Source organism: Oryzias melastigma, linkage group LG3, assembly GCF_002922805.2.
Source record: "Oryzias melastigma strain HK-1 linkage group LG3, ASM292280v2, whole genome shotgun sequence".
Taxonomy (NCBI): domain Eukaryota; kingdom Metazoa; phylum Chordata; class Actinopteri; order Beloniformes; family Adrianichthyidae; genus Oryzias; species Oryzias melastigma.
The window spans coordinates 11,954,675-11,982,004 of record NC_050514.1 but is presented as its reverse complement, the minus strand read 5'-3'; the positions used below and the strand labels follow the sequence as shown (position 1 = coordinate 11,982,004).

The 27,330-nt window shown below is 38.1% G+C and overlaps 1 protein-coding gene across 1 annotated transcript in view; it reads right to left on the bottom strand.

Annotated features, from left to right (window-relative positions):
* Positions 1–205: 205 nt before the first annotated feature.
* pla2r1 (phospholipase A2 receptor 1) overlaps positions 206–27,330 on the bottom strand; it is a 27,757-nt gene continuing 632 nt past the window's right edge. Inside the window, exons 2-30 of the mRNA XM_024294908.2 lie at positions 22,224–22,604; positions 21,960–22,133; positions 20,740–20,904; positions 19,042–19,155; positions 18,678–18,827; positions 18,387–18,581; positions 18,117–18,280; positions 16,980–17,090; positions 14,375–14,487; positions 14,130–14,299; positions 13,819–14,027; positions 12,815–12,960; positions 12,524–12,608; positions 12,305–12,440; positions 12,197–12,232; positions 10,948–11,108; positions 10,160–10,224; positions 8,923–9,026; positions 8,715–8,851; positions 8,206–8,323; positions 7,966–8,105; positions 7,573–7,714; positions 5,829–6,064; positions 4,210–4,396; positions 3,991–4,125; positions 3,280–3,402; positions 3,027–3,203; positions 1,878–1,913; positions 206–1,706 (exon numbers count right to left, since the gene is read on the bottom strand). Coding sequence (XP_024150676.1) covers positions 1,459–1,706; positions 1,878–1,913; positions 3,027–3,203; positions 3,280–3,402; positions 3,991–4,125; positions 4,210–4,396; positions 5,829–6,064; positions 7,573–7,714; positions 7,966–8,105; positions 8,206–8,323; positions 8,715–8,851; positions 8,923–9,026; positions 10,160–10,224; positions 10,948–11,108; positions 12,197–12,232; positions 12,305–12,440; positions 12,524–12,608; positions 12,815–12,960; positions 13,819–14,027; positions 14,130–14,299; positions 14,375–14,487; positions 16,980–17,090; positions 18,117–18,280; positions 18,387–18,581; positions 18,678–18,827; positions 19,042–19,155; positions 20,740–20,904; positions 21,960–22,133; positions 22,224–22,604 — 4,358 coding nt within the window. The 3' untranslated portion in view covers positions 206–1,458. The remainder of the gene's footprint in view (positions 1,707–1,877; positions 1,914–3,026; positions 3,204–3,279; positions 3,403–3,990; positions 4,126–4,209; positions 4,397–5,828; positions 6,065–7,572; positions 7,715–7,965; positions 8,106–8,205; positions 8,324–8,714; positions 8,852–8,922; positions 9,027–10,159; positions 10,225–10,947; positions 11,109–12,196; positions 12,233–12,304; positions 12,441–12,523; positions 12,609–12,814; positions 12,961–13,818; positions 14,028–14,129; positions 14,300–14,374; positions 14,488–16,979; positions 17,091–18,116; positions 18,281–18,386; positions 18,582–18,677; positions 18,828–19,041; positions 19,156–20,739; positions 20,905–21,959; positions 22,134–22,223; positions 22,605–27,330) is intronic.

Sequence of the window (27,330 nt, the reverse complement as noted above, 5' to 3'; positions counted from 1 at the left end):
AAAATCTAAGAGACTTTTAAGTCCTAATTAAGACGAAAATTGTAAATGACGTCCACACCCATTTTTCAAAATGATAAAGTTTGGGATACTTTGCACAGCAAAATGCAAGCTTTTTGTCAAATATTTTTTACAATAAAGACTTTAAAAGCCCTTTATTTTCAGTCATAAGCTTTCTTTTTGTTTTCACCTAACATTTCAAACACACTTTTTTGTTTACTTTTTTTTAATATAGTGAATGCGTAACACTTTATTTTGAAGGACAAGAACATGATTTCCGGCTTGTTCAAACGCTCGGTGACCTGGTCACGTGTCTCCTCTAACAGGCTGCTATTTTCTTGAACTTCACCCCCAATCATATCCCCCGGTGAAATGAAACAAACCAAGACTTAATCCACCAAATACTGAGATGGAGAAGACTGTTGAACAAAACTTCTCTTGTAAATTAGTATTTAATTTAACCAAAGTCTGTAATTTATTGAAACCGTCTACTGTTTAAAAACAAGACGTCACTTATGGTAAATTATGGCAGATAATTAATTAGGTGAGCCATACAATTACATTTTATGTATTAGAAAATCTAATGCTACACTTTGATGGTTCTTTTTTAGTTTTGAAAAACAAAATTTAAATGGAGCCCATAAATGTAAGTATTAATAGCACTAACGGCCAATCCATTCCTAAAATATTTTGCATAGTGGAAATACCAAACTAAAATTGCACCTTTCAATTTCACCCTAAAAAGATCTTGTATAAATAGACAAAACTTAAAAAGAGGAACTTGAATGACAGCTTTCATTTTTTAAGGCTTATGTCTCAGAAGGATGAAATCTGAATTAATGTTTATTTGCATCAGAATTAAACCGAATATTTTATTTCTTTGCATCAGCAGACACAATCAGAACATCCAGTCATTGGACATCTGAAATTTATATTTTTCTATTAGTTATAAACATAAAAAACACTTAAGCAGTATTATAAAACATGTATATTAAATTAAGAAAACTGAATATATGCTGACAGCACAATTGCTGTACCGCTTGCAGATACAGCAGCTTTTTTAAAAGTTCAAGAATTTCCTTTTTTTTTTGTTTGTTTATGAGTATGGCGACCAACTTTAATCCTGACCACAAAACCTAAATTCTGTTGACTTTTAATGTCGTACCATGTTTATACCAAAAAAACACCTGCAGATAACAACTGATCATCTGAATAGATCAAACCTATGAGCCAAAAAAAGTATAAAAAGTTCTAATCCTTTCTTCAACATCCCCATTTATATAACATTTCTAAATGAAACCTCAATGACCTCTAGACTTCAACATGTAAAATTTGCTTTGGTTTCATTTAAATGTCCTGACTCAAAGAGAAAAGGCAGAATCTGTAAAAGCATCTCAATTTCCATCAGGACCCTCACTGTTGGACACTTTACATTGCAGGTGAACAAACTCAGTGCGGACGCTATTCTCCCGAGTGAGTCTCCAGGTCTGTAATCAGCACATTTCCGTCCGACTCCGTTGCTTGAGAGCTGGTTTGTCTGTAATAAGCACTTCTGAGTGCAGGGAGGCTGTGAAAGCGTGCAGAGTTTGTGTGGATCCCATGAAAACACAGATAGTTCCTCTTGTACAAAAACCACATTGAGGCGACCAGCAGGGCAAAGATGAGTACAGCTGCCAGCACCGCAGCAGGGATAACGCCGTGATGCAAATCTAAAATACAACAGTGGAAAGAAAAGGAATTACAGAAATAGATGAACGTTCAGTGCAGTTATTACCTTTCAACTTCTTTTCTGAATAAATAGTTTAGCACAATTTCAAAACTGACTTTTAGTAGCTTTTATGTACATTGAATATAAAAGAGTTAAAATAGTTGTATTTTACCTTTTAGCCGTTCCCCTTTCACCTCTGTTATTAAATCTGAAAAAGAGAAAGTACATGAAGTTCTTCACCACGCACCAGTATGATTTTATTGTAGGTACTGAACCGTTAAAAAGAAACCCAAAAATTGTCATCAAAATTGTGTTGGAGCACATAAAACCGAAGGCACTTTTCTTTGTTATGTCTGGAATTATCCTCATTTTAATAAATCAACTTTTAATGTTACCAACCGGTACTGCCAGGAGTGAAATTCACTGCAGCAGAAATAAATGTACTTACTTCCAAAGTCTAACAGTGTTTTTTTTAACTAGACATGAGATTTTCTCTTTTTTGAAAATATTTCTTCAAGCTTGTAACTTTTTTAACCTTAATTACAAATTAATTAAGAGTAATTTTATATACATATAGTTTTAACCTGTTGCCCGAATTTATTCCCAGCTGTGCAAAAAACAAACAAAAAAAAACCAAACTTTTTGCTTTCATGTAGATGCTAAATTGAAGTAATGTGTGGTTCAATGCTTATTTACAGTCAAGGGGTTAAACTAGAAAATCTCTTTTTTTCTAGATTGGAAAAACAAATTAGAGCTAATGAAAACATGCATTTTGGTTTGACATCACACCTGCTAAATAACTAATTGCTGCAAAAATAGATATGTCAGAATTCAGAAATGATTTTTTTTTTATCTTTATCTCATAATAACGTGTCTCTTTATGTTTCAAAATGTTTCGAAAATATGCTGGGCGGGTCACAAGCTCCCTGATCTGAGTTCTCAGCAACAGGGAAGAGAAAGGGGGCGGGGTTGCTGTGCCAACGGTCCTGCCAACAACTCAGAGGTGAATTTCTAATGAACTCCTGCTGCTCTGCAGAAACTATGTCCTAGAAAATGACAGGGTTTTTGATTTTGGCAAAAAGCGGGATAATTAAAAGACCACTGGTAGTGATTTTAAAATAGATCAAAAGAGAGAGACAGCAAGTGGTGCAAACGGCTCCGACCTACTTCCAGTCGCTCACCTGACACTCATTTTATATACTCAGCTCATATACTCTTTTTAGAGCTGGACAAAACGGCATTGTAAAAGTTAATACCGTGCAGCTAGAGGAAGTTCTTTTTTATTTGTTCATCCTGTTGGAAGCAGAAGATTTCAACCAACCTGCTGTGGATTTGCAAATGAAGCCAAGTCGCTCTGTGCACGTGGATATGTGCCACACACCGTCAACCACCTTGGTAGTAACACAGGTATCGGCGGTCATCCGTTTTGCATCCGGGCCTTTGCTGGCCCAGTTGGTATAGTCGGATTTTAGGGAATCCACCCATTCCATAGAGTTAGCTAGAACCAGATTTCACAGATAAGCTAAACTGGTTGATGACTGTGATGTGGGCACACAGGAATGTTCAACTCTTACTGTCGATGTTGAAGTACATCCCCAACCAAATGGACTGGTGAATGAACCCTGAGGACCACAGCTGCTCCAAAATGAAGCGATTCTCTGCCTTACTTGTAATGGTAAGAAGGTTGGAGGAGACACCTAAAGAGTAAAAGTTTGGAGAAAATGAGTGCTTGACATTCAAAAGGAAGATAGAAATAATGATGCAGTTCATCATGTTATTATGAAACAAACTCATGCAGAAGCAAGTCAACGCCAAATCCACATGGGTAAGACATACAAGCAAATGACACTTTAGTATTTGATCAAAGAGATGGAATCATGTATTGGTTGAAGTGCTGCTAGTTTAGATTTAGCGGAGACAGCACACGCTAAAGCTGTTACTTGACATTGCTTCTGCTGCATTTGCATCCAAACCACATTCAAGCCACAACCTGGTTTCAAATACTCACAGCTAGTAGATGAAAAAATATTTTGGAGCAAAGACAAAAGGGAAAACTAGATTAGCGTGTGTGCAGCTGCTCAAATGCAAGTCTGCACAGAATCTGCTTAGCTGTATTTGGTGGCAGTACAGTGTCAAACAGTTTTTACACACATTGTTAGCTTTTCTAATCTTTTAGCTCGATATGTTTGCCTGCTTGTCTTTTGAATGTGCCGTTGCATTTTACAAGATGCAACTTGTCTCAAAAAATCAGGTCTCCAACCTGAGCTACCTTGGTAATCCCTTACCTAAATGCTTGCAGTTCTGGCTGGATTCTTCAAAAGTGTGTTTCTCTATAACATGATCAAAGTTATAGCACCACCGTTCAAAGTTCACCCAGGAGGAAGGACACGCAATTTTATTGGAGATGTACGGCTCACTGCCTGCCAGAGAGAGGAAGAACATGGAAGTTGAGCGTGTTTCATGCGACAGAGGACTTTTTACGCCGCACTCTCAAAGGCACTGACTCGGTGGTGTCGGGGGAACGTGACACAGAGCTCCTGGTAGCAGAGTTCTGCAGTCAGCTGTCCTCCAGCCTCCGTTCACATCAATGTACACGCACACCTCCGACACAAAGTCGTCCTCGTCGTCAGCCGTGTCCCAGTGCGTGTACACCGTTTCACCGCCGTCTGACCACCGGTAATTGATCCCACTCTGTACAGAAACAAAAAGTCACACGATCCAGGATAGAACTGACTTGATCGTGAGTGATTTACTTTCTAAAACATTCAACCACTTTGGCTTACTTGTTAATGGATGCATTTTTTTTAAACCGCCACAATGAAAACTTAAAAGGAAATAACTTGAAATTCTAAACACTTTAAATTTTAACTGAAGAAAGGCATTTTTAAGGGTAGTCTAGATGCAAATTTAAAATAATGTTTCAGGAAATAAGAGTTAAAATAGAAAACAAGCACCAGGGAGCATTTGGCATTGGAAATGCTGCACTCTAAAGGTATCAGTGATTAATCGATTTAGTCCCACGTTCCAACCAGATTGATCTGTCTGAGGTAATCATTGATCGAATTGACCTACACTTTTATAAAATTATTTCAAATTAAATCGATACTATTGATCTTGGAAAATATTGAGTATGAATTGGATCAGCAAACATAAGTTATGATATAAATTGACTTGTTTTTAATGTAAATCGTTACACCCCATTCATTCTGCACAGTGGGGCAGCTGTTAGCGCTGAGCTGATGTTCCTGACCACTTTTCTAACCTCATTTTCTTCATGAATAGTCTCTCCAGCTCAGACTTTGAAAAACTCGTGCTTCCTATTAAAGAAGAACCAGATTAAATCCCTAAACAGAAACCAGTGATCTTAGAATCATGACTGTGTAGGGACTGTAGATGCATGCAGCTGCTGGAGAAACACAAAACGTCCTTTTTGTGAGACTGATTCTACCTAACAATAGAAAAGAGGAGCTTAGTAGGTGGAAAGTTTCAGTAATCACTATTAATCAATCACTATTAACATTATTGAGGCTAAAATTTTAAACTTCAGAGAGTAAAACATGAATACTATAGTTCGGAATCTATATTTTACATTTGTGATGGGTTTCATTAAAATCCCTTTTTTCCTTTGAGAAAATAAACAGGAATCCTTTTTTAATCATCTGTATCCGCTTGTCAAAACTTTACTCTGTTCAAAAGAGAGTCTGATGGAGCTTCATTTAGGCTTAGAAACAGCAGAAAGAACCGAATCAGTGAGCCATGGGACAAAAATGAACTCCCTCACTTCCTGTGTTCATTTCCCTGTTTTGGCTAAAATATTCCGCAGGGGGCTGAGCACTGCGTGAGCGGGGAAAGCACATGCCTGTGAAAAGAACAAATCAGGGGCTATTCGCTAGAGACACCAGCAGCAACGTCAAAGCAAACAACCAGTGGGTAAAGGTTCAGTTAAGGAATATTTTCTTAGGATTTACTTGTTTTCGGAGAGATGGAGTGGGGAACAAATTACTCAATGAAGGAAAAATCTGGAACATTTTCTTCCCACCAAAAGGGTTTGTAGCAACATAATGTGGTATGATGCAATAAAAAGTTGGAAAATATCTAATGTGGTGTATGAAAGCATACATACGTCTTCACTGTACAGTCCAATCCAGTGCGGGACGGCCAGTCTATTGACGAGGACAGTGAGGAAGGCCTGGTGGTAGGCGTCTGTGATGCTCACTAGGTCAGAGCCCTTCTCTTGGCACTTAGTCAGCGCCTCCTCCCAGCTCATGTTACCAGACAGCGCCTTGTAGCTGCGGCTCCGGTACTCAATATTTTCAGGGAGAGGATGGTGATAGGAGTGGGTGGGAGGTTTGGATATATCTGCCATGAGCGAAAAAACAGAGGAGTGAGTGGGAAGCAGGATTACAATGATTACTTCAAGATGCTAATGTTTGAAGCCTTTTGAGTTACTGCAAAATGAGTGCAAATGGAAACACCAAAAAAAGACCAATTCCAATGAAAATCTTCTTTCTTTGTGTTTTTAGCGTGTTTTTGTAGCATTTTTCTCATAATAGAGGACCTACATAAAATAGTTTTTTATTAAAACTGTGTTTTCTGAGTATTTCTTAATTGTTGGATCAGAAAACCGGATGCTTGAAAATGCTCAGACTAATGACTCAGCTACTGAAATGGCCGTGGAAAGTTTCCTCACCCCTGCACTCACGCTGGCCTGCTCACGCTTAGGTGTGTGAGACATGATGAGCGATCAAAACTCGTGCGATTCTGGCTCAAAACTGTCCAATATTGCTCGTCATTATTTTTGCAGCTCTATGCTAGCTTGAGGCTATAACCTTGTGTGTGAGCGTCCAAACAGAGCTGTCAGTGACAGGGAGGGGGAGGCTTGCTCTAAGCCCGTGCTTCTCAATTGTTTTCTCCTATGAAGAACTCCTCCCACCACAACTTTCTGCTGCAAATATCATTGGTATCATTAGTCGATTTGCTCAAGTTAAATGTATATCTCTTCAAAATATTGTACCTTTATTATTATTACGGAATGTTAAAAAAAAGTCTTAAAAAAAACTTGTAAATAATCAGTTTTATTATTTTTTGTTTTGTTTTTTTTTTAGAATACTTCCAAAACTTTCATTCAAACACCGGTCTTTCCTTGTTTCCCTCCACACTAGTGAAGAGAATTCTGGCTCTTCTCAGAGATTCAGTTCTTCTACATTGGCTCACTGAAACCAGCGACTCTTTCATCTACCAAATGGCTCTTTAGGTTCTTTTTTGCTATATTTAATTTATTATCAACTATTATGTAGGATTACGCACAAAATCTATATCTAATGTAAACAAATTTTTATTTGTATAAAGTGTACTTTATGTAAATGCTGTTATTTATCCCTTCCAGATAAAGTTCACAAATTAAATGACAAAAGAACTAATAAATAACAATTCAGTTTTGAACTTTTTCCTATTTGAAAACAAATGGTTGATGGGAAGTAGGGACAGACTTACTCCTCACTAACAGTCCTGCCAACAACTTAGAGGCAAATTTCTAATGAACTACTGCCGCTCTGGAGAAACTATGTCCTATAAGATGACACAGGTTTTTAAAGTTTGTTAAAAATAGCAGAATTATAATTAAAAGACCTCTGGGAACGCTTTTAAAATATATCAAAAGATGATCAGAGTGAGACTTTAATGAAAAAAATATCTCCAAAAATGTTGAATTGGAAACCAAAGTTGCTATGTTTTTAATCAGCATTTCACTGCATTTTTTTTGGCAAATCTAGAAAATTTCACCAATATAAAATATATTTTCTAATGTATTGCGTAAAGAAACTGACTGTGTGGACCAGAACACCAAAAGACGTAGTCTGGGAGCTCACCTTGAGGTTTCTGACAAACAAAGCCGTACCCGCTCTCACTGCACTTCTCGTCGTACCATTTCCCAGTGAGGTGGAAGTTATGATTATTGGACAAAACGGTGCAAAGGGGTTCATCAGTGACACCACTCAGCCACTCTTCATCCTCAAGCAAGAGACAAAAGGCAGATCTGTCACTGCAAGTCCCCTTCATCATAGATATATTCCTGAAAACGTGTTTTGAGTACATATTTTACAGGGTGACAGCTGAAAAAGCCACCTATATATAATTAATGAACCGCTAATTGTTTTTTGTCAAAAATCCAGTAATTCAATGTGAATTAAATTAGCAAAATATTGATGTTTAAAAAGAAATCCTGTTGCAAAATGATGACAATTAATCCTTATGGTTCTTACAATGGGGTAACTCCTCGGTTCAACCGGAGACCAGTTGGTGTAGACAACAGGTCTTCCATTGGTCCATTTCATGGTGTCCTCATCCCGCAGGCCGATCCAAACGCCAACAAAACTTCCCTGAAGCAGCATGGTTATGTAGGCTGCAGGAGTGATGGCACAAGATGAAGCAGAGCAGGATTTTATCTGCTGTTTCTGCTCAAAATAACCGCATGAAGAAAGAAAGCTCCGTGTTGCTCAAACCTTGTTCAATCTCATCTTCGATGGCAACCAGCGAGCCGTCAAACGAGGAGCAGATTGACTGAGCATCCCTCCAGCTCTTTCCCTGCTTTGGATTGTCAGGGAGGTGAAGTAAGAGGCACTACCAACACACACAAGCACGACGTCACAGAATGAAAGAACAACAAATTCTAAACATCTGGTTGAATTATTTTTTTAAAAAGACGATTTACACATTTTAAAAAGGAAGATTGTAAGTCATGTGACGTCAGAGAATCTGCTGGTTTGTTAAGTTAGAGCTCCAACTGTATATTTATTCTCACACTGACAATGGAAACTCAAACATCCGACTTCACAGCTGAAAATGTGTGGATGCTTCTGTCAGGAATTCCTTTTTCTTGGGTGAACAGACTTAAAAATGTGAGCATTTTCTACCAACCCATTCATGTGATTTGGTGCTCTAATAATAATAATAATAATAGTTAGACTGTTGTTGGATGTTCCCTGTGGTGCGTCCCAGCGTTAGTCTGAACCTTGTGTCCAAAGTACAGCCATTTCTCAGGACATCCTCCAATGTAGTGTGGCTCTCTGGGGGTCTCCACCACCGACACCGTCCTCCTCTTGCACACATAGCCATGGAGTTCACTGCATTTATTCAACGACCACTTTCCTGCAAAAATAACCAACAGATCTCAGCATATTTCAGTTTATCCCTTTGTGTGTGCGTCTGCATGCATCAACCTGATAACGATGAGATGGTGGCACACATCCTGGTTTTTTTAGGGCCACCATGAGAAGTCCTGTCCACCCAGTTCTGAAACTCTATCTCTGTGCTATCACTCCATCTGAAATAGAATGCAATTCCATAAGTTCTTTTGCAGATTCTAGGAGATTCTAGGACGTTCACTATTCTAATCAAAACAAAAATTCTGCTTCCAAGTTTTCACACATTTTTTAGAAATGCGAAACATTAATCCTGTTAGTCACTATGGTAATCTCCAGTCAAACTTCCTTCTTCTAACAGTGTTCAGTGCTTCCTTATCATATGGAAATCACCTGTAAATGGACTTTGTTTCCCGAGCTCCCTTTGTTTTCAGTATCACTGTGAGGTTTTAATGATTATTAGACAGTTTGTACTTTGGGTTTTATAAAGTTCATGCAGACATTTAGTTTGTCTGCTGTTCAGAATCTGACCTTGTTTGGTTAGCTGCCTGCTGTCCTGCATTTGGATCTTCTAACATTGAAATATTCTTAGAGCACAACATTTTTTTGTGAAATTATTTTTATATTTATTAAAATGTATGTTAAAAGTAAAGTGTATGGAATATGGCACATATAGTGGATAGTAATACTAATGACAATAATGTAGTAGCAACAACAACAAAATATTACAGACACATGTACTTCTGTTAAGTTTGAACTTAAATTAAATTAGTTATTTAGACATAATTAATAAACAAATATGGTGTCAAAATGAAAAAAATAAGTAAATTAAAAACATTTTAAGCTGTTTCATTTAATTTATGACTTAGTCCGCTCTAGTATCAGTTAAAAATTCAAAAGCTTTATTATTTTTGTGCGTTGTTTAAAAAATGCTTTTTAAAAGTGTTTTAATTTTTTGCATTTTTTACTTTGTTAATAGTGAAAATTGTAAAATGTTCTTACTTTCAGATTGTTTTTAGTAGGCATTTCATTGTTCTGATTAAAATATATCATTTTTTCAAATAGATATCATTTTTAATCAGATTTAGCTTTGTCCCATTTATTCCCATCTTTGACTCTTCCATAAAGACCTCATCCCCTTGCAAACAATAACATGAAGCTTGTGTATGGCTCCTCTATCTCTGCAATGTGCTACAAATATTCCAAGCATTCAGGAAAAAGCCTTCAAAAGTTGCTGCTCTGACTTTAGCTATTTTTCCTAATTAAGAAAAGTCACAAAATAATTGTAAGAAAACAGCTTTACAGCTTCACACACCTGGCCTCCTCTCCAGGTGGACCAACGGACATCCCAATCCACCAATCGGTCGGCCCCAAAGAGAACTGAAGACAAACATTGAGCAGTGATGACCCGGAAAAAACAAAACACAAGAAAGCTCCACACATTTATACATCAGACTGTGAAGCAGCCTCAGTCTGGCCTGTCAAGCACCTCCTCATTAGGCCCATGCTTGGCCTCATTCTTGCTTTGTTCCCATTAAAGCCTTCCTGTTCTCCACGCGGCAGGAGACTGCTTTAGTCGACTCCCGGCAGCCGCTGCTTCTCTCCTCACTCCCTCTGTGCGCGCTCACTCGAGCGTTAAAGCATCCTCATTTCAGATGCATTTTTCACTGCTTGATGTGTGTCTGGAAACACTTGAGTCTGGCTGAAATAACCAAAGTGCTATTGTGTTCACACTTGTAGGTTTTTAACAAAGTGGGTGCACGGCTTAATAGGACAAATAAAGGAGCAGTTGGTGAGGAAAACCTCTGTGATGGAGAAGATTCCTCTGGCTGTAAACTTGCACGTGTGTGTTTATGTATGTGTGGGTCCTAAAAGTAAAATTAAATCCTGAGGTCATCGCTTCTGAGACACATATTTAATATAAATAAAATATAAGAAAAAAAATTAATCTCTTATAATAACACATTCTGCACATTGTGTAGCTGTGAGTTTTAGTTTTTAGTGAATTCACTTTCCTGTTTTCTTCTGATTGAAGTGGGTTCAGAGAAAAACAACATTTTTTACGAATCTGTACGGGTAATCTGAGTCAGTCAGAAAACCGACCCGTCGCAGACGCTCTTTGATGAACTGCAGCTCCTCCCTGGAGTGTATGGACAGAAGGTAGGCGCCCATCATCTGACAGGCCAGGGAAACCGAGTGCCAGTCGAAGGGCTGCTTCACCAACAGGTACTCAGCGCCGCGGAAAAATACCCAGGGTTCACTCTCTAAGGACACACAACCACAAAAGGAAACGACTTCTTTTAATTGACACAAAACACTTGTCTGCTTAAAGAAAAATGCTCCTACTCTCTTCTTTTAGATAAATTACCTTTGACATCGCCGGAAAAATGTTATGATTGGCTTAAAAAGCAAATGTAATGACCTTTTATTCCGTTTTAAGCCATTATTCGCATGAATTCATTCATTTGAGGGTCAGACTGAGCTTGATGAGAGTAAAACCCAAACAACCCACATGTCTAAGTTGGTACGACCCATTCTGCTTCTGCACATATTCAAGGTTTCTAATAGGAGTAGATGGTTGATTGTATATAGAAAACTGGACTGAGTGATCCCTCCCCTATCGTATTCCAAACAGGAAGTACCCTTTGGTCCAAAAAAGCTAAAATCCCAAAGACTTCTATAGAGAAATAAGCAGCTATTAACCAATCATTCTATTTGGCAAAATAACCATTCTTGCTCTGTTACATCTTTTTAACACATTCTTGCTAATTTTAAATTTTTTCATATTTTTGCAGTAATGCAAGTTATTCAAGTTAGAAACTAACCAATCAGACGCCTCAATCTAAGTAGGTGGCCTCACATCAAACATTCAAAATGTTTGACTGATTTTCCCGCTTTCAGTAGGAGGGGTGTCGCCTGTTAACACGCTCACTCCTGATTGGAGAGAATGGTTGCCATGGAAATGTAGACACAGACTGACACGGCTCAATCACAGCTTACAAAGGAGATCTGTTCCAACATGGCGACGGACTCTTCATAGAAAAACGGTGACTGAATTGACTTCATTTGGTTGGAATTGGAAGTAAAAGGTTTTCTATGAGTGACGTCTCACTTGTTCAGTCCAGTTCTCTTATACAGTCAATGGAGACGATTTGTGATAGACGACCCCTGCAAACAGATACTCAGAGTGGGGGCTACAGAGCAGCACACTTCAAAAATGAAAATACTGAATAAAAGTTTCTGGAGGTGGAGCTACATGGAACACTGGGCCTGTCACATGTTCGGGTTCATGAAACGTGGCGGAACATGCTTACTTCTGTAGAACAAGCACAAAAATAATCATATTACTTACGCTCGGTGTACCAATACGGCTTTCTTAGCTGATCACCTGCAAAATAAAGAAAGGTTTTGTCGATGAATGCACTGATGTTCACATACACACTTGTTTTGCTGCACTTACCTCGAGACAGCTTGCATATCCACTCGTGTTTGGCGTCGCAGGGCTGCGGCGTGACAGCGCTGGTCAAATCACTGTACACAGCACAGTCCTTGCGGTCGTCCTCCTCATTTTTATCCTCAATAAAAGACGTGGCTACCTGAAAAAGAGCACGGACCCCAAAAAAGCTGCATCAACACACATACTGGGAATGATTTCTGAATGATTTATGACAGGACTTACTGGGGAACCATCAGACCATTCCCACACTCCAGGATGCTCTGGGTTTCTTTTATTAAAGCCCAGCCAGAACCAACGGCCCTCTGTTCTACAACCAACAACAATTTTTCTGATGAATGAATCGTCTCATGACAGATTTCAAAACATTTCCTCAAAAAATGTTATCTTAAATTAAATAGTATAAGAAAATTATATACTCAATCCAACATGTATAAAGAAAAACTCAACTGATGCATGTATTTATTAGATGCTATCACCTTTTTGTACTGGTAAACATGGGAAGAAAGTACCAACCCCTCAAACATTGTACTGAGAAGTTTGTTAACAAAGTCCTGCTCCTCGTGGTGATGGAAACTGGCCAGCTGAGCTCCAAGAGCCTGGCAGAAGAAGTCTGCCTCCACCCAGGAGCGCTTCATGAGGACTTTCTCATCGTGGAATATCTACAAGACAGTTCATTTTTTAGTGTCAGTTTTATAAAAAGTTATAAATAAAGTCAATAGAATAAAAAAGGTGCAGGAGGAAAATATTGAAAATATCCCAGGATGCTAATGAAATCTTATTCTGAGCTTAGACGAGTGTTCTGTGGTTTGAAATCCCGGTACATCCAAATACCCGTATGAAAGACATAAATTACAATTATTATGGGTATTTTTTATTTGGAATAATGTATTTTTGCTTACCATGTCATCATTACCTTTCTGTATATTGTAATTGATTCCCTTTTTTGAAAGATGACATTAGTTATTGATTTTTTACAGACTGCTTACTGTTATATGAATTTGTATGATGTTCAATAAAGTTAATTAAGAAAAGGTTGGTAGTGGGAGAGCGAGTAAAAAAAGGGATGATAGGAAATGGGGGCATGCTAGGCCAATTTCTAATGAACTACTGCCGCCCTGCAGAAAGTATGTCCCAGAAAACAACACAGGTTTGTTGATTTTGACTATAAATGCCATAATCATAACTTAAAGACCATTGGGAACGCTCTAAAGATGATTATTGTGGGACTTTAAGGTAACAAAATGATTAAATTGAACAAATTAATAGATCTCCACATTCCTAGTGATTTCTGAATGATTTATGAATGAAGAGTGGTAAAAATGTACATTTTAGCTAAGCATGAAATGGGAAAACTTGGCAAAAAGCAAATTTTGTTTCATGCCATTTTTTTCTAACCAAAATATATTTTTCTTCAGAGGTTTCTTACATGTTCTTTGAAGAAAACTATGAAGAAAAAAAAACTGACAAAATTGAATTGTTAAAACCCAGCAGTGAGTTTAATGGAAGGATTAGTCTACCTTAAAACAGTGCAGCAGCCCGGACTGTGACTCCCATCCCGGAGGACAGGGGGCGTAGGCGTCAATGTGGTGCTCTGGCAGCTGAACATCGTGGTAGCTGCTCACGCTCTGCTCACACACCGACAGCGCCTTGTGCGACTTGCAATCCTTCACCTCCCAGTGACCCAGAGCAGGTCCACCTGACATAGCAACACAGCCCCCACCGCTGACTGTGGAATGGGGAGGATGAAGGGAAATGTGCTTTTAAAACGAACCCTAATTAAATACAACCACCACTTACTCATTGTGAGCAGAGAGGCCTTTCCACCCACCAGGCTGGTGTTTGTTCCAGTTGGTGAAGGTCAAAGGTGGAGACGAGCCGTTCAGAGGAAGCCAGCTGTACTCTCCCTTGTTGTCCCGGTCCGTGAGGCCGATCCAGTAATCTCTGCTACAGTTGGCTCCACTCGCACTCAGCAAACTGTTGACAAAAGTCTGTTCAAACCTGTGAATCGGACAAAGACACAATAAGTCGTTTTAAACGTTGAAAGAAGCGTTTTTTTGGTAAGAATTTTCTCACCTGTTTTCCACAGTGAGGAGAGGAGCTTTGCAGTAGTATCCCATCAAGGCATCTTCATAACTCTGCTCGTGACTCGTCACGGTGTAGCAGGAATGGCCGTGTCGCTTCCATCCCTACAAGAGTTTTTACTTCCATCAGCCGCATTTATGAATGTCCAGATATTCAGAATTTAAGGAAAACCAACAAATATCCACACGTGAAAACATCATTAGACAGCCTTACAACACACCTTTTAACAGTGCACAACTTTCAGAAGAACTGAAAGATTTAAATAAACAAAAACATTTTTTTCCCTTCCATGCCAAGACAGAGGAGCCAAATTGTTGCACCGAGAGAGCAGGCCTGTCTATGCAGCACTGGGTGTGGTGGGACAAGCCTGAGCTTTGGAGATTTTTGTGATTCACTCAGTGTTGGAATACATTCAGATGCTAAAAATGTTTCTGTGTGAAATTGAGAGTCTGCATGTTTTATTCTGCTACGGTCCTTTAAGGTTTCTTCAGTTTAGATTTTGTGTCTTGATATTAGATGGAAAATCACACAACTGTATTTTTTTGCAACTTTTACGAATAAAAGTGAGACCTAAAACAGTTTTTTTATTTAAAGTGATCACTTTTTTAAAAACTTTTAACAGTGTCTGGGACATATTTTTAAAGAATATTGACTTTAAATTTCAGTGCAAAATTAACTAACCACAAAAAATGGGCAAATTCTCAAATAATCGACTTATATGTTTTCACTCTATGGAGCCATAACTTACTCCTGAATGCAAACATTTGGATTTTTCAAAGTAAAGTATCTTGTTTAAAACAGAGCTTCTGTATTTGTACTTCTGAAACTTGACACTTTTAATCTGAAGTGTGAGTCTCCACATTGTGTTTTGCTTCATTTCCTCGGCACAATATGAAAGTCTCTGCTTACAGACTGATGTGAAAGCATGGAGTGAAGAGTGTTTTGACAAGTGTTGCGAATTTGCCCCCCTTTGGCCCAAACCCCCCTCCTGATCAGGCCCAGACACCTAGTTTCATGTCCATGAGAAGTCACAACTCGTGGCTTTCAGCAACTCTTCAAGAGGGAAGACATTTCAAATCACGACTCTGATCGGACAGACATCCCAAAGATTTAAATAGATATAAATTGAGCAAGCTTAGTTGATTTGTGGCCTGAAGGTGATTTCTGGGCCTCGTGTTCCTTAAAATGAAGTAAAAATACCAGGGAGCAACACAAATGTCAGACAAGACGTCAGCAGACGAGAGAATCGGCTCATTGTGTTTCTTTGGGGAAACTTGCCCTAAAGTTGAACTGCAGCAGGCGTGCCACTCTGTCGGTCTGCTGCGAGTCCTGATTTCCACGCTGATACTCTGACAGCATGGAGCAACTAACTCACAAATGTTTAAGTGCTGAACAAAGAGTTAAAAAAACGTTATTTTTCAGTTCTTTCTTTTAGAAAATACAACACTTATATATTTGAAGCCGTTGTGCATCCACTAATACTGGGTCAGTGTGCAGCTTGTAAACTTTAGATTTTCAGTAAATTAGACTTAGCTGAAAGTCTAAAGTTGTTCTACTGGAACAAAACACTGATCTAACACACTTTATTTTTTAAATATATAAAAATATTTGTTAATGCATCAGTAGAAATCATTAAAAGGATGGGAAATGTCTTTTGAAACTGTCATAGGAGGTTGTTATGACTTCAACTGACCACCAGATGTCACTGTTTTTTTTTTTTTTTTTGCTGAAGACTTTTTTGAATGTTTTCCAGGATATAGAAGAAAAGCCCCAGGCCTTCCTGAGGCTTTATCCACACACATTATAGCTTTTGTTTACTATTAAACCTTTGGTATTATAATAATATATACTTATCTAAGTTTACTATCTCTTGTAATTAATTTTCCCATAATACACTTGCTGTAGCAGATGTGTTAGCTTGCTCTGGGGCCTTAAACACTTTTATGCAAAGCAGGATATTTTTATAAGATACAGAAACTATAACACCCTGATTTTTTGTTTACAACTGCTATTATAGACTTGGATTGCAAGAAACCATAAATCATTGTAAAAAAAAAATGATCAGACCATCCAATCTGTATAAAAAATGTTTCTGAATTTGTCTTTGTTCAAATTGTGTTGGATCGGGAGCAGATAAAAACCCATGGCAGCAACTCAACTGTTATGAGCGGGTTAAAGTCTCCTTTCTCCGCTCCAATTCTGATGCATTAACATGCAGACAAAAAGTTCCATTAATGAATTTGTTTTCCTCGTCTGAGCTGACATCTGGTTCTAAACCGTACAGCTGGATAACTCCTATATTGCTCACTAGTTTTTTCTTTTTTTGCTAATGTTATGTTAGCTTGGAGCTGTGAGGAGCTGTAAGCTAGCAGGAGAGAGTGTAAAAAAAGAGATCATGGGATATCAGTGAAGGGTTACTCCCTTGAGAGTTCCTGCTGCTCTATAAAAATTGTCCAAGAAAACAGGCTTTTTGTATTTGGCTAAAAATGAATTTAATTAAAATGTATGAAATTAAAAGACCACTGGGAATGAATAGATTAAAATACAGTTGGAGTAATACTGTAGTTTGTATAAGTGTTAGTGTCTTTCCTCTTACCACAGGACATCCTTCATCCCAGGTTTCTGAGTGCTGAACAGGAATCCTGCTTTCTTTTCTGCACATGGCGGGCAGCTGCTCAGCGCAAGACACCAGAAGCCAGTTTCCTTTCTGAGACAAAAATTATGCTTTTACCACAAAGCCAAACATCAGCTGGTGGATGTTAACATGACATATCCACAACTAGAGGTAATCCAGGTGGAACTACAACAAATATTAAATACTGCTGCACTCCTATTGGCAATAAAACACTTATCCAAATATTTATCTATCAGATTTAATGTCATTTTAACACTGAATGGAATACTTTTTTGCAGGATAAAATAAGATTTGTCAATATGATCCATTATTTTTTTAAGAATCACTTAAGGTCGATTAACTGGACTGCTGGTGTTTGTGTTTTTTTCTGCCAAAACTTTAAAATACCGTCCTCAGCTCACTTCTCTGGCTCCCTGTCAATTATAGACTTCAGTTTAAACTTGTTTTTAAAGCTCTTCATGGCCCTGCCGTGGCTTACTTAACAGAGCTTTTAACGGTTCGCAGCCATTCTTGAGTTTTAAGATCTGCCAACCAATTCATGTTCCCAGGTCACGACAGAAACAAAACTGCACGACATTAGACATAAATGCTTTTAAAAGTCAACTAAAAGCTTACCTTTTCATAATCTGTAGTAGATGGCATCTTATTTTATTTTACAAATGTTATTGACTAATTGGGCACAGCCAGCACATTGAAAAACGAGCTAGGGTCACCCGAAATGTTAAAAAGTGACGTGGAGGAGGCCCAGAAAATATATGACGAGATGGGAGTGTTTTTATCATTTCTATGCTGCTGTTTTTTTTATTTTATTTTATTTTATTTTAAAATCTGCTCACTTTTAAACTTTCTTTTTATTTTAAAGCACTTTGGTACCCTGATGGCTTTGTAAAGTGCTGTATAAATAAAGTTGAATTCATTTGAACAGTTAAACTATTCAGTTGAATCGTTCAACAGACTAGGAGGAAAATGAAAACCCGGTGTCTATATTGGATTTTGAGGTATTTAAATAACGTAATGACAAGTTACATAAGAAGAGTGTCAGAAACAGAGGGCTGCCTTTGAGTTGAGGTAAATATGGAGTCTTTTCTCATGACTCACCTTTCCCTCCAGTTTAGCACAGAGTGGCGTCTCTGTCAGGTTGTGAACAGGCTGAAACTGCTGCCAGAGAGTGAGCGTTACAGGTGACCCATCTGACCACTCTACAGCTGGAGACGATGAGGGTCTCCTGAGTCCAATCCAAACCTCCAGATTCTCTCCAGAAACTTTATAATCAGAACATCCAAGCATTCAGACACAAATAAAACACTGTTTTATCCTCCATGACAAATGCATTTCCTCCATCATTATGTGCGACTGTGTGATCCTCACCATTAGCGAGGATGCGGAGCAGCATCTCCAGCTCTGACAGAGAGTGGATGCTGGTGAGGTTTGCCCCCTGAGAGCTGCAGGCTCCAGAGGATTTCTGCCAGCTTCCAGCCTCACTCTCTGGCAGCACGCGATAACAGAAACCGTTGTGAGGCCACCAGCCGTCATCGCACTTGGTACGGATGTACTGCCAGTTCTCTGTCAAGGGAAGAGCCAGGAAGAGAAGAGGAATCCCGACAATTCACACAAAAAGTTCGAGAATCGTGAGAGCAGATGTGGCCTGCATGTCCTTACCTAGAGGCTCAGCCCTGCGGGTGTCGTTGGGCGTCTTCTTGCAGATGTAAGGCAGAGCAGACTCACAAGACAGACTCTGCCAGTTTTTGTCATAGGCTGAGTTGTAGAATCCACACTCTCTGTTGACCTGCAGAGGGCTGGCAGGCAGAGCTGATGGCGTCACAGAGACAGAACACAGTTTGAATGCTTCATCATTGAAGCTGCTATAAACTTAAGTCATCTAAATTGTCCTTAAGGCTTGAATAAAGGTGTTCAAGCCTTATCTGGAACATAAAATCTCTGTCAAATGTGGAGCAAATGCTATTCTTCTTACTACAGAGAAGGCGTTGGATCCCGAATTAGTGATCAGACAATTGGTTTGTACCTGGGATGAAATTCACCAGCGACAGAGGCGCTCCATCAGACCACTGCCACCCGTGTCCCTCCGTGAGGTGGTTCAGCCCGATCCACACCATTGTCCCAACACTAGAAAGCCGATCTAACCCAAAATGACAAAAGGTTGGAACCCGTCAACAGATCTTCTCCAACTCCAGAGGAGAATCTGCTTAACTATGCAAATTATCCAAGGACTTCAAATATTTCCTAAATGAATCGATCAATGATCCCTAATTAACACAGCAACATTTTTTTAGACTACAAGAAGTTTTTTTTTCGTATTAGGAGATTTAAATGTAAAAAAAAAGAACATATACTCTGAGGTTTCATTTTCTAGTATCTAAACATATTTGACTTTTGTTAGTATAATAAACCACATTGACAAACTGTAAATCCAGTTACAGATACTGATACTGATCCATTAAGATCACACATTTTTTAAACAAATCTGATTAATTTAAAAAAATAATTTTATAAGAAAAGCTGAAAGTCCCAATCCAACTATATATTATCCCTTACAAAAGTGTTCCCAGTGGTCTTTTTCATAATGTTTATGGAGTTTTAAACCAAAATCAAAAATCCTGTGTCATGTTTTTCCCAAGACATAATATCTGCTTGAATTCATTAGAAATTCAATTCTAGTTTATGTGTGGGACTTTTGGCATGGAAGTAAGCTGCACTAACTTCCCAGAATTCCTTTGTTTACATTCTCTCTCACTAGCTTATAGCATCTCCCAAACCCAAGCTAACATTAGCATAGCAAAAAAAAAAAAATAAAAAAAAAACATCAAGCAATATTGGAGCTATCCAGCTGTACAGTTAACTAATAAATATATAAATAGTTTTTGGGTAAAGTCTCACTATTTTAAAAGCCTTCTCGGTGGTCTTTTCATTTTGACCGTGTCATTTTTTAGTCAAAATCAAAAAGCCTGTGTTGTTTTCTTGGACATAGCAAAGCAGCAGCAGTAAACCTTCCCCATTTCCCAGCATTCCTTCATTTACACTTTCTCTAACTAGCTTACAGTCCCCTCACAACCCCAACCTATCTTTAGTGGAGGAAAACAAAGACGTACGTGGATCTATTTGTCTACAAGAGGCTGTCTCAGAATGGGAGTAAAGGGGTTTGTGGCCTGCTGATTGTAGCTTCTATGTCACAACTACAAGCTCTCTCCAACTGCATTTTTTCTGATTGACAACAATCTGAATAAAGAAATACTCGGAAATGCAATTCTAAGCTTATTTTTCTTTATATATCCCCTCCATCATGAAAAAATGCCACGAACACGATTTTTGTCAAAGTGGATCTTTAAAGTTGCAACTACCCAAGTCCCTTTAGAAACTGAGGTGTAGCTGTAGTGTCTGATCAGTTTTAGTTCACTTTACTTTTACATTTAGGCTTTTAAATGACAAAAAGATTTGCTTAAGAAACACACACAAGCAAGTGAAATAAGGGAATTTCTTCAGTCAAGATTAAAAGTACTGATCTGCTTACCAAACCACCATAAAGGTCAGTATGTGGTTCTAATACAAAATAAACATAAATAAAACCAATACTTCTCATAAAGTTTGTGAACTTCTTTTAGCTGGAAGATTTTTACACTGAAAAAAAATGAAAACTCCCTAATAAAGAATAGCATGAGCTATTCTCTGATGAGCCTGCCTGCATGTGTTGCCATCGGTTGCCTACCTCTGATGTACCTTTGCTCTTCCAGGCTGGTGATGCTCAGCAGATTTCCACCTTGAGCCTGACAAGTTGAGAGTGCCTGACTCCAGGTAAGGATTGTGTAGAGGTTGAACTGGTAACAGGCCTGCAGCTCCTGGTTCGATTCCCAGAAGCGCTCACAACTGGAATCTATGAGCAAATCCAAGGATGAAGTAGTCAGGAGGAGGAGCATCAAGCTACGGACACAGCAGGCATGGTGTTCCTGGGCAACCAGGGAGGGGCTTCTCCTTTTAACTTTTTTTTTTTTTTTTTGGTACTATGCTTACTAGGAGTATTTTATTACAACGAGAGATGTACTAATATTCAGGTAGAGTTTTTTTCTAGGTCATACTCTCAAAAAAGCGAAAAATTGTTCTTCTCCAGTCTTTAAATATATTGCAATATGTATTGTGAGACATGTATTGTGATGCGTATCGTATCGTTGACAATACACACCCCTACTGCTTACTATCGCATGTCCACTATCTACAGTTGGAAAAGGCTTAGTGCGAAATCTTGCTTTTTCTCTCACAGTTCTATTTCGATATATGAAAGACTTGAGGTCATAGAATTCTGTCCCGGCACAATTATTATTTCACCTCCATAATCGATTTTTTTCAACTGCTGGCACTTCTGTTAAATAAAAGGGACACCATCCATACATCGCTACCAAATCCGAGTCCCTGATTGGTCAAATTTTGATCTGGTATAACTTGCAAAAAAATAAAAAAATAAATAAGTAAAACAAACCAAACAAAACTCAGCAAAATGAAATAAAATTTAACGTTTTATGTTCAAAAGGAAACAATCAAAACCAAAAGAAAAATAAGCAAATCCAAACTCAAAAGAACAAAGGCCTTTAATTCTCCTTAATCTGTCTTCTATTAATAACAGAAATGCAAAAAGAAACAAAACTGAGAAGAAAAAAAAAAACAACTAAGATGTTGCTCCAACTCGACTTAGTGGACATAGAGCCTAAAAATATAGTCTTAAAAATGTGTGTAGCTGTGTGTGAACTTAAGATTTTTGAACACGTGCATGTACACGTTTTCATAACCTTTCAATTGAAAGTGACCGCTTGAACACGCGTTTCTGAGTATGAACGTAGCTTCACCCACATTTAAAACAAAGAGAAAATAAATCAAGTAAGACATCTTCTTTTCACAACCACGTTTTTCTACATTCATTTAAGGTGTTTGCTTTACCTTTCACCGGACAGAAGCCCCATCTTTCGTCCCGGTCATAGCGAGGAGTGGTGGAGCACCAGTGAAGGTGGTCCTCCCGGCCCTCAGTGGTACACTCAGCGTACCATTTGTTGTTGTAGTTGAAGGGGAAAACGCAGGGCATTCCATTGGAGTTTCCCAACAAAGTGTGTATATCTGTAAATTAAATAAATAATATTAAATCAAAGTTGTGGTCAAGTTTTTTGGTAACTACTAGTGAATGCTTTCAAAGAAGACAGAGGTCACCTTCGTATGGATATGAGCAGGGGCCTTCTCTGGGAGTTCTGTGCCTCTTCCACTCATAATAATCGCTTTTCTTCACCACCACCAACCGTCCAGCCACGGTCACCTTCCACTGGAACGCCCCGTACAGCGTGTTGCCACGGCAGCGCCACCACATCATGGTGTAGGCCTTGTCGCACTCAAACATGCCAAGAGGCTGCGTGGTGTTCAGGATGTTGAGGCCCAGGCACGTGCCGGTGCCCAGGTTGAAGAGGCGATGAGAGGACACCCACTTCCACAGCATGCGGCGTGTGGGACGCTGACAGTCTTCCAGCACCAGGCTGGAATGATCCACCTTGATGCAGCGCTTCAGCACGATGCTCTCCAGGATAAACAGGCCCTTTCCTGGACAAAAGGAGAGCAGGACGACAAACCAGCATGACATCAAAACAAATAGATCTTTTGTTAATAAACTTTTTTCTAGACGACAACTGAGGACACTTCAGAAAGTTTCTTTTTTCTAAATTAAAATTCTCAGTTGGACAAAGTCTGCACCAAGCCCTCTCCTTCGATTCTCAAACTATCCATAAACCGGGAAACCCCAAATTGTTGCAGTACCCCCAATGACCACTAGAGACAAGTGTCAGAGTGAAGCAATTTTCAATTGACTTTCATGTTAAAAAGTCCAACTTTACTCCTAAAATAACCAATCATGTTTTGATTTTATTGCTTTATTTGTTTATTAAGGCAACTCTGGAAAGGGTAGGAGTTAAATCAGCTGTTTTGATTTTAGTAGAGCTAAAAGAGGTGTTCTTTTTGCTTATTGTCAGGTAGTTTTACCAACAGGTGAATCCCACAGCGATTTAAACTTCATTTTGTCCTGCATTAAGTCTATTTCTGCATCTGGAGTGGCACAGTTGGCAGAATTCAGACAGACATCACATTTTTTAGCCAACTCAAGACAGACTCGGAACATCTTGATGTGTTAACTTTCGATGATTGTGGTCAACAGCCAATGAAGACAGATGGTGGGACACAGGAAACACACCAGAAGGCAACAGGAAGTCACCAGAAAGGGGAAAAAACAATTTATAATGTTGAAAGAGAAAGACTTGTAACAAAGTGAGGCCGGACCAAAGTCATGGATGGAGCAGGTATTGGTGGAGTTACAGCAATTGCACCTGTGTATAGTTGTTGAAGTGCATAGTAGACACTTGGTTTGAGAGATCATAGAAATAATCAAGAGAAGTAGCAAATTTTTAAATTACAACACAAAAGTAAGCTGATCCATCCGTTAGAGTGTACTATTAAAATCCAACATCTGTAAAGACTGTAAAGGTTGTGTTTTGTCCCTAAAATGTAATTTTGATGACAAATCCCTCATGAAGGAATTAATATGCTCAACCCACTTTGTGAAAAAGTAAGAATTCATTTTTTAATGTTTCTTCCTGCCATGGTGTCAGTGTTGCATAGAAATACAAAAAATGCTCTTGACACTCGATCCACTAACATTTGTAACCTAGTGTATTAAAGCTGTTCATACTGAGTACGAAGCCAACAAATGTGCCAGAGGTGTATTTGACAAAAATAACTCTATGATGGGAAGTTTTTTTCAGGGTGGGCATTCTTAAACAAAAAAATGACATCTGTGAAACACTAAAAATACTCAACTTTTTCATTTTTTTTTATTTAATACTTCTGCACACTTTCTGTTATGAGGTCCTGGACACAGCAAATGAAACATACATTTTTTAACCTGACTTTAAGCTAAAAATAAGAAATATTTTATTTTTATGTTACTTTATGCTTTCATCTTTTATTATGTTTTCTCCAGTATGATAGTTTTCTATAAAATTCTATTTGTAAGTGATTCTACATGTCGACATGTTGCTTGAAGGCTTCTTTTACTCTGTTTTTGTGTATTTACTCGAACACTTTCTTGTAACTCCAGTGTTTTCCTCCACATCAGTGACAACCTTCTCGATGAAAGGGTTGTTGCAGTGGGATCTCCCAGGTCTGGGTTTGATTCATAAACGTGATCATAAATGGGATGATCTTTGGTGTGGACAGATCCCCGCAAAATGAATTCAGCACTATAGCATCAAACCATATTTCTATTCCCGTTCTTATATATATTTCATTTATTTTTAGTGAGTGGGAGACTGGGAAGTCAAAGGTGTTTTTTTTTAATAGAAAACTGTCTTTTTAGCTTTAAATTTTGAAGGATGTTTTTATTGTGAAAAAAACTTTCTGTTACCCATGTGTGAAATTTGTTTTATAAAGAAAGTTTGATCTGATTTGATCATTAAGGTCTATAACTATGACTCATTTGATCTACAAAATATGGACTCACTTTCTTAGTCCTACAAACATCTTAAAACTTACCTTTTTCTCCGTGCATTCAGTACATGACATTTACCTGTTGTTTTGTTATTGTTGAGCTATTGTTGTGTTTATGCTTTTATTTATCTTATGCACTGTGAGGCAACCTTGAGTGCCAAAAAAGGCGCCATATAAATAAAATGTATTATTATAATTTATTATTGTGACAGCCATTACTGTACAGTCAAATGTATTTGAGCAGGAAAGCTTTAATCTATCTAGATCTGGATCTGTTCATCTGCTTAAAGAAGGAAAACCGTTTCTGTACGTGACATCTGGATGGCTATTCCATCAAATACTGTGCATTTTGTACACTTGAGTGGATCACCTCTAGCAGCTGTGGAATGCTGTGTTCACTAATGCCCCCCCAATTCCTCCCCTATAGCGGTTTAATAATAAACTGTGAACTTTGCTTCGCTCTAGTCAGACAACACAGTATTTAAGACGTTCCTAATCTCATTGAGAACCTTGTTGCTGTCCCCCATGGTAAATGTCTTTGAGTTAAAATGTAATTTGGGGATGTTTATATTCGGACTTCCTTCTATGAAGATCTGAGTCATAGAAGAAGTCAAGAAAAAAGTTTGCGCCAATTTAATAATTTTCTGTCATTTTTACTGGAAGACTCTGTTAGAGTAGATTCAGTGATCTTCATGACAAAACCAAACATGAGAAGACTTTAAACATTATATAAATTTGCTCACTCCCACTCAATCTACTCATGATTGATTATGTAATATGTTTCTTTTTTATGTATTATTATCTGATTATTACTTTAAAAAATGAGAGATAGACGTCAGATTTGATGTTTGCGGTCTTTAAGAAACAGCTGTAATGTGTAGATGTGGTAAAAACATGAACAGTACGTTATAATTCAAAATAACTGTTTACCTAAGCTCAGGAGAGACTTGTTTTGGTGACGAATCTTTGGGTGGAGGCAATGACGTACTGTAAGGACACTGTCCAGATGAAACAGGCTTTTGGTCTGTGTTCTATAATTGAAGATGATGATTTTGAGCACAAACCCACAATGGAGATTAATGCATGAATCATCTGAGGATAATTTATGACCAAAATAGCATTATATGAAACCAATGAAAACTGTGGAAACTGTGTGACCTCCCATCACCCAAAACCCCAATCACTCTGACACATGAAAGCTTTTATAAACTTCATAGTGCCAAATGTAATAGAATCTACTCTTACTTGACAATTAGTTTTGAATATTTTACATAACCACTCCAGTGAAAATCGTGTGTTTAACAATGTTCTTGTAGCATTTTTCTTATAATGGAGGACATATATAAAAGAATTTAAGACTAAAACTGTGTTTCTGAGTATTTCTTTGTTCATATCGTGATGGATCAGCAGCTACACTAATATTAGCTTGGGTTTATGAGGTGAACTACCAGGAGAGAGTGTAAAAAAAAGGTATTCTGGGAAATTAGCGGAGTCCCTCCCACAACCCAGAGATGAATTTCTAAAGCAGAAAATATGTAAACCAAAAGTCATGAACATTTGGGAAAACTATATAAAGCTGCAGAAAATATGTCCTAAAAATGTCAAAAGCTTTTTGATTTTGGTTGGATAGTTGGAGTTAATCTAAATTAAAAAAAAATTAACAGAACAACAGGTAATGTTGTATTGCCTTTTCTGTCCTCATTGAGCACCCCTGCTGTGTTATCCCAAAGTTGCTGGAGCCTATCTCAGACATTGTTAAGAGAAAGACAACACCCTGAACATGTCGCCACGTAGTCTGTTGGAGGCTCATACCACCACACAGTCACATCTATCTATAGAGACAGTTCAATGTAACCAATTAACCTATTGAGCATGTTTTGGACGGTTGGAGTCACTGGAGAGAACATGCAAACTACACACTGACAGAAAGATCTCAGCCAGGATTCAGACTAGGGCCTTTTTGCCACTACACCACCATGCAGCCTGTTAAGTTGTTTTAGTATTGCCAGTCCCTTTAACAAATGTCCTTTAATGTTTTGTAGCATTAATGCTCCCCAAATGTTTCTATTTATAATGGTGTGTAAAGCAGTGGCAGACAGCAAAACATCGGTGGTTGAATCCATCATTTCATTTAAAAAACGGGCACCATCAGTGTCAAGAATTCAAATGTTTTGATCTAAATTCAAAAAGAAAATTACATTTGAATGTGAAAGAAATTCATTGAATATGTAATTTAACCTGATGTTGATGGAATAGTCCATTGCTGCACAGGGAAGGGGGAGGACAAGACACTTTCACCTGAGCAGTCATTTCAGTGATTTGAGTTTTTTTAAAGACAGAGTAAGGGCTGTGGAAATTATTTTAAGTGTTCAGCCAATCGCCCACCTTTAACTGATGATAAATCCACCCGGATGTAATGTTTACCTCTTGAATGAGAAGTGCCAAACAAGTGGCTGTTATTTATGTATGTATTTATTTAATCAAAGGGCACTTGACTAATAATAATAATTCAAAAAGGCCAGACATCAGGCATGGGCATCACACTTGCAACAAATATTTAAAATGAAATATATTTTTGTGATTTCTATTTTTTTTTAATTTGCTAATATTATTTGACTCTACATAATTAAATCATATTTATAAAGTGATGCTTCAATTAATGTGTTAAATTGGCTTCATTAATGAGCCTTACTACTTGTTTAGTGATATTTTTAACCTCCTAACTACAAAATAAAAGCTTTCAAAAATACAAAATAAGAGCCTTCACTGTAACAGTTCGTCCGGTGGGGGT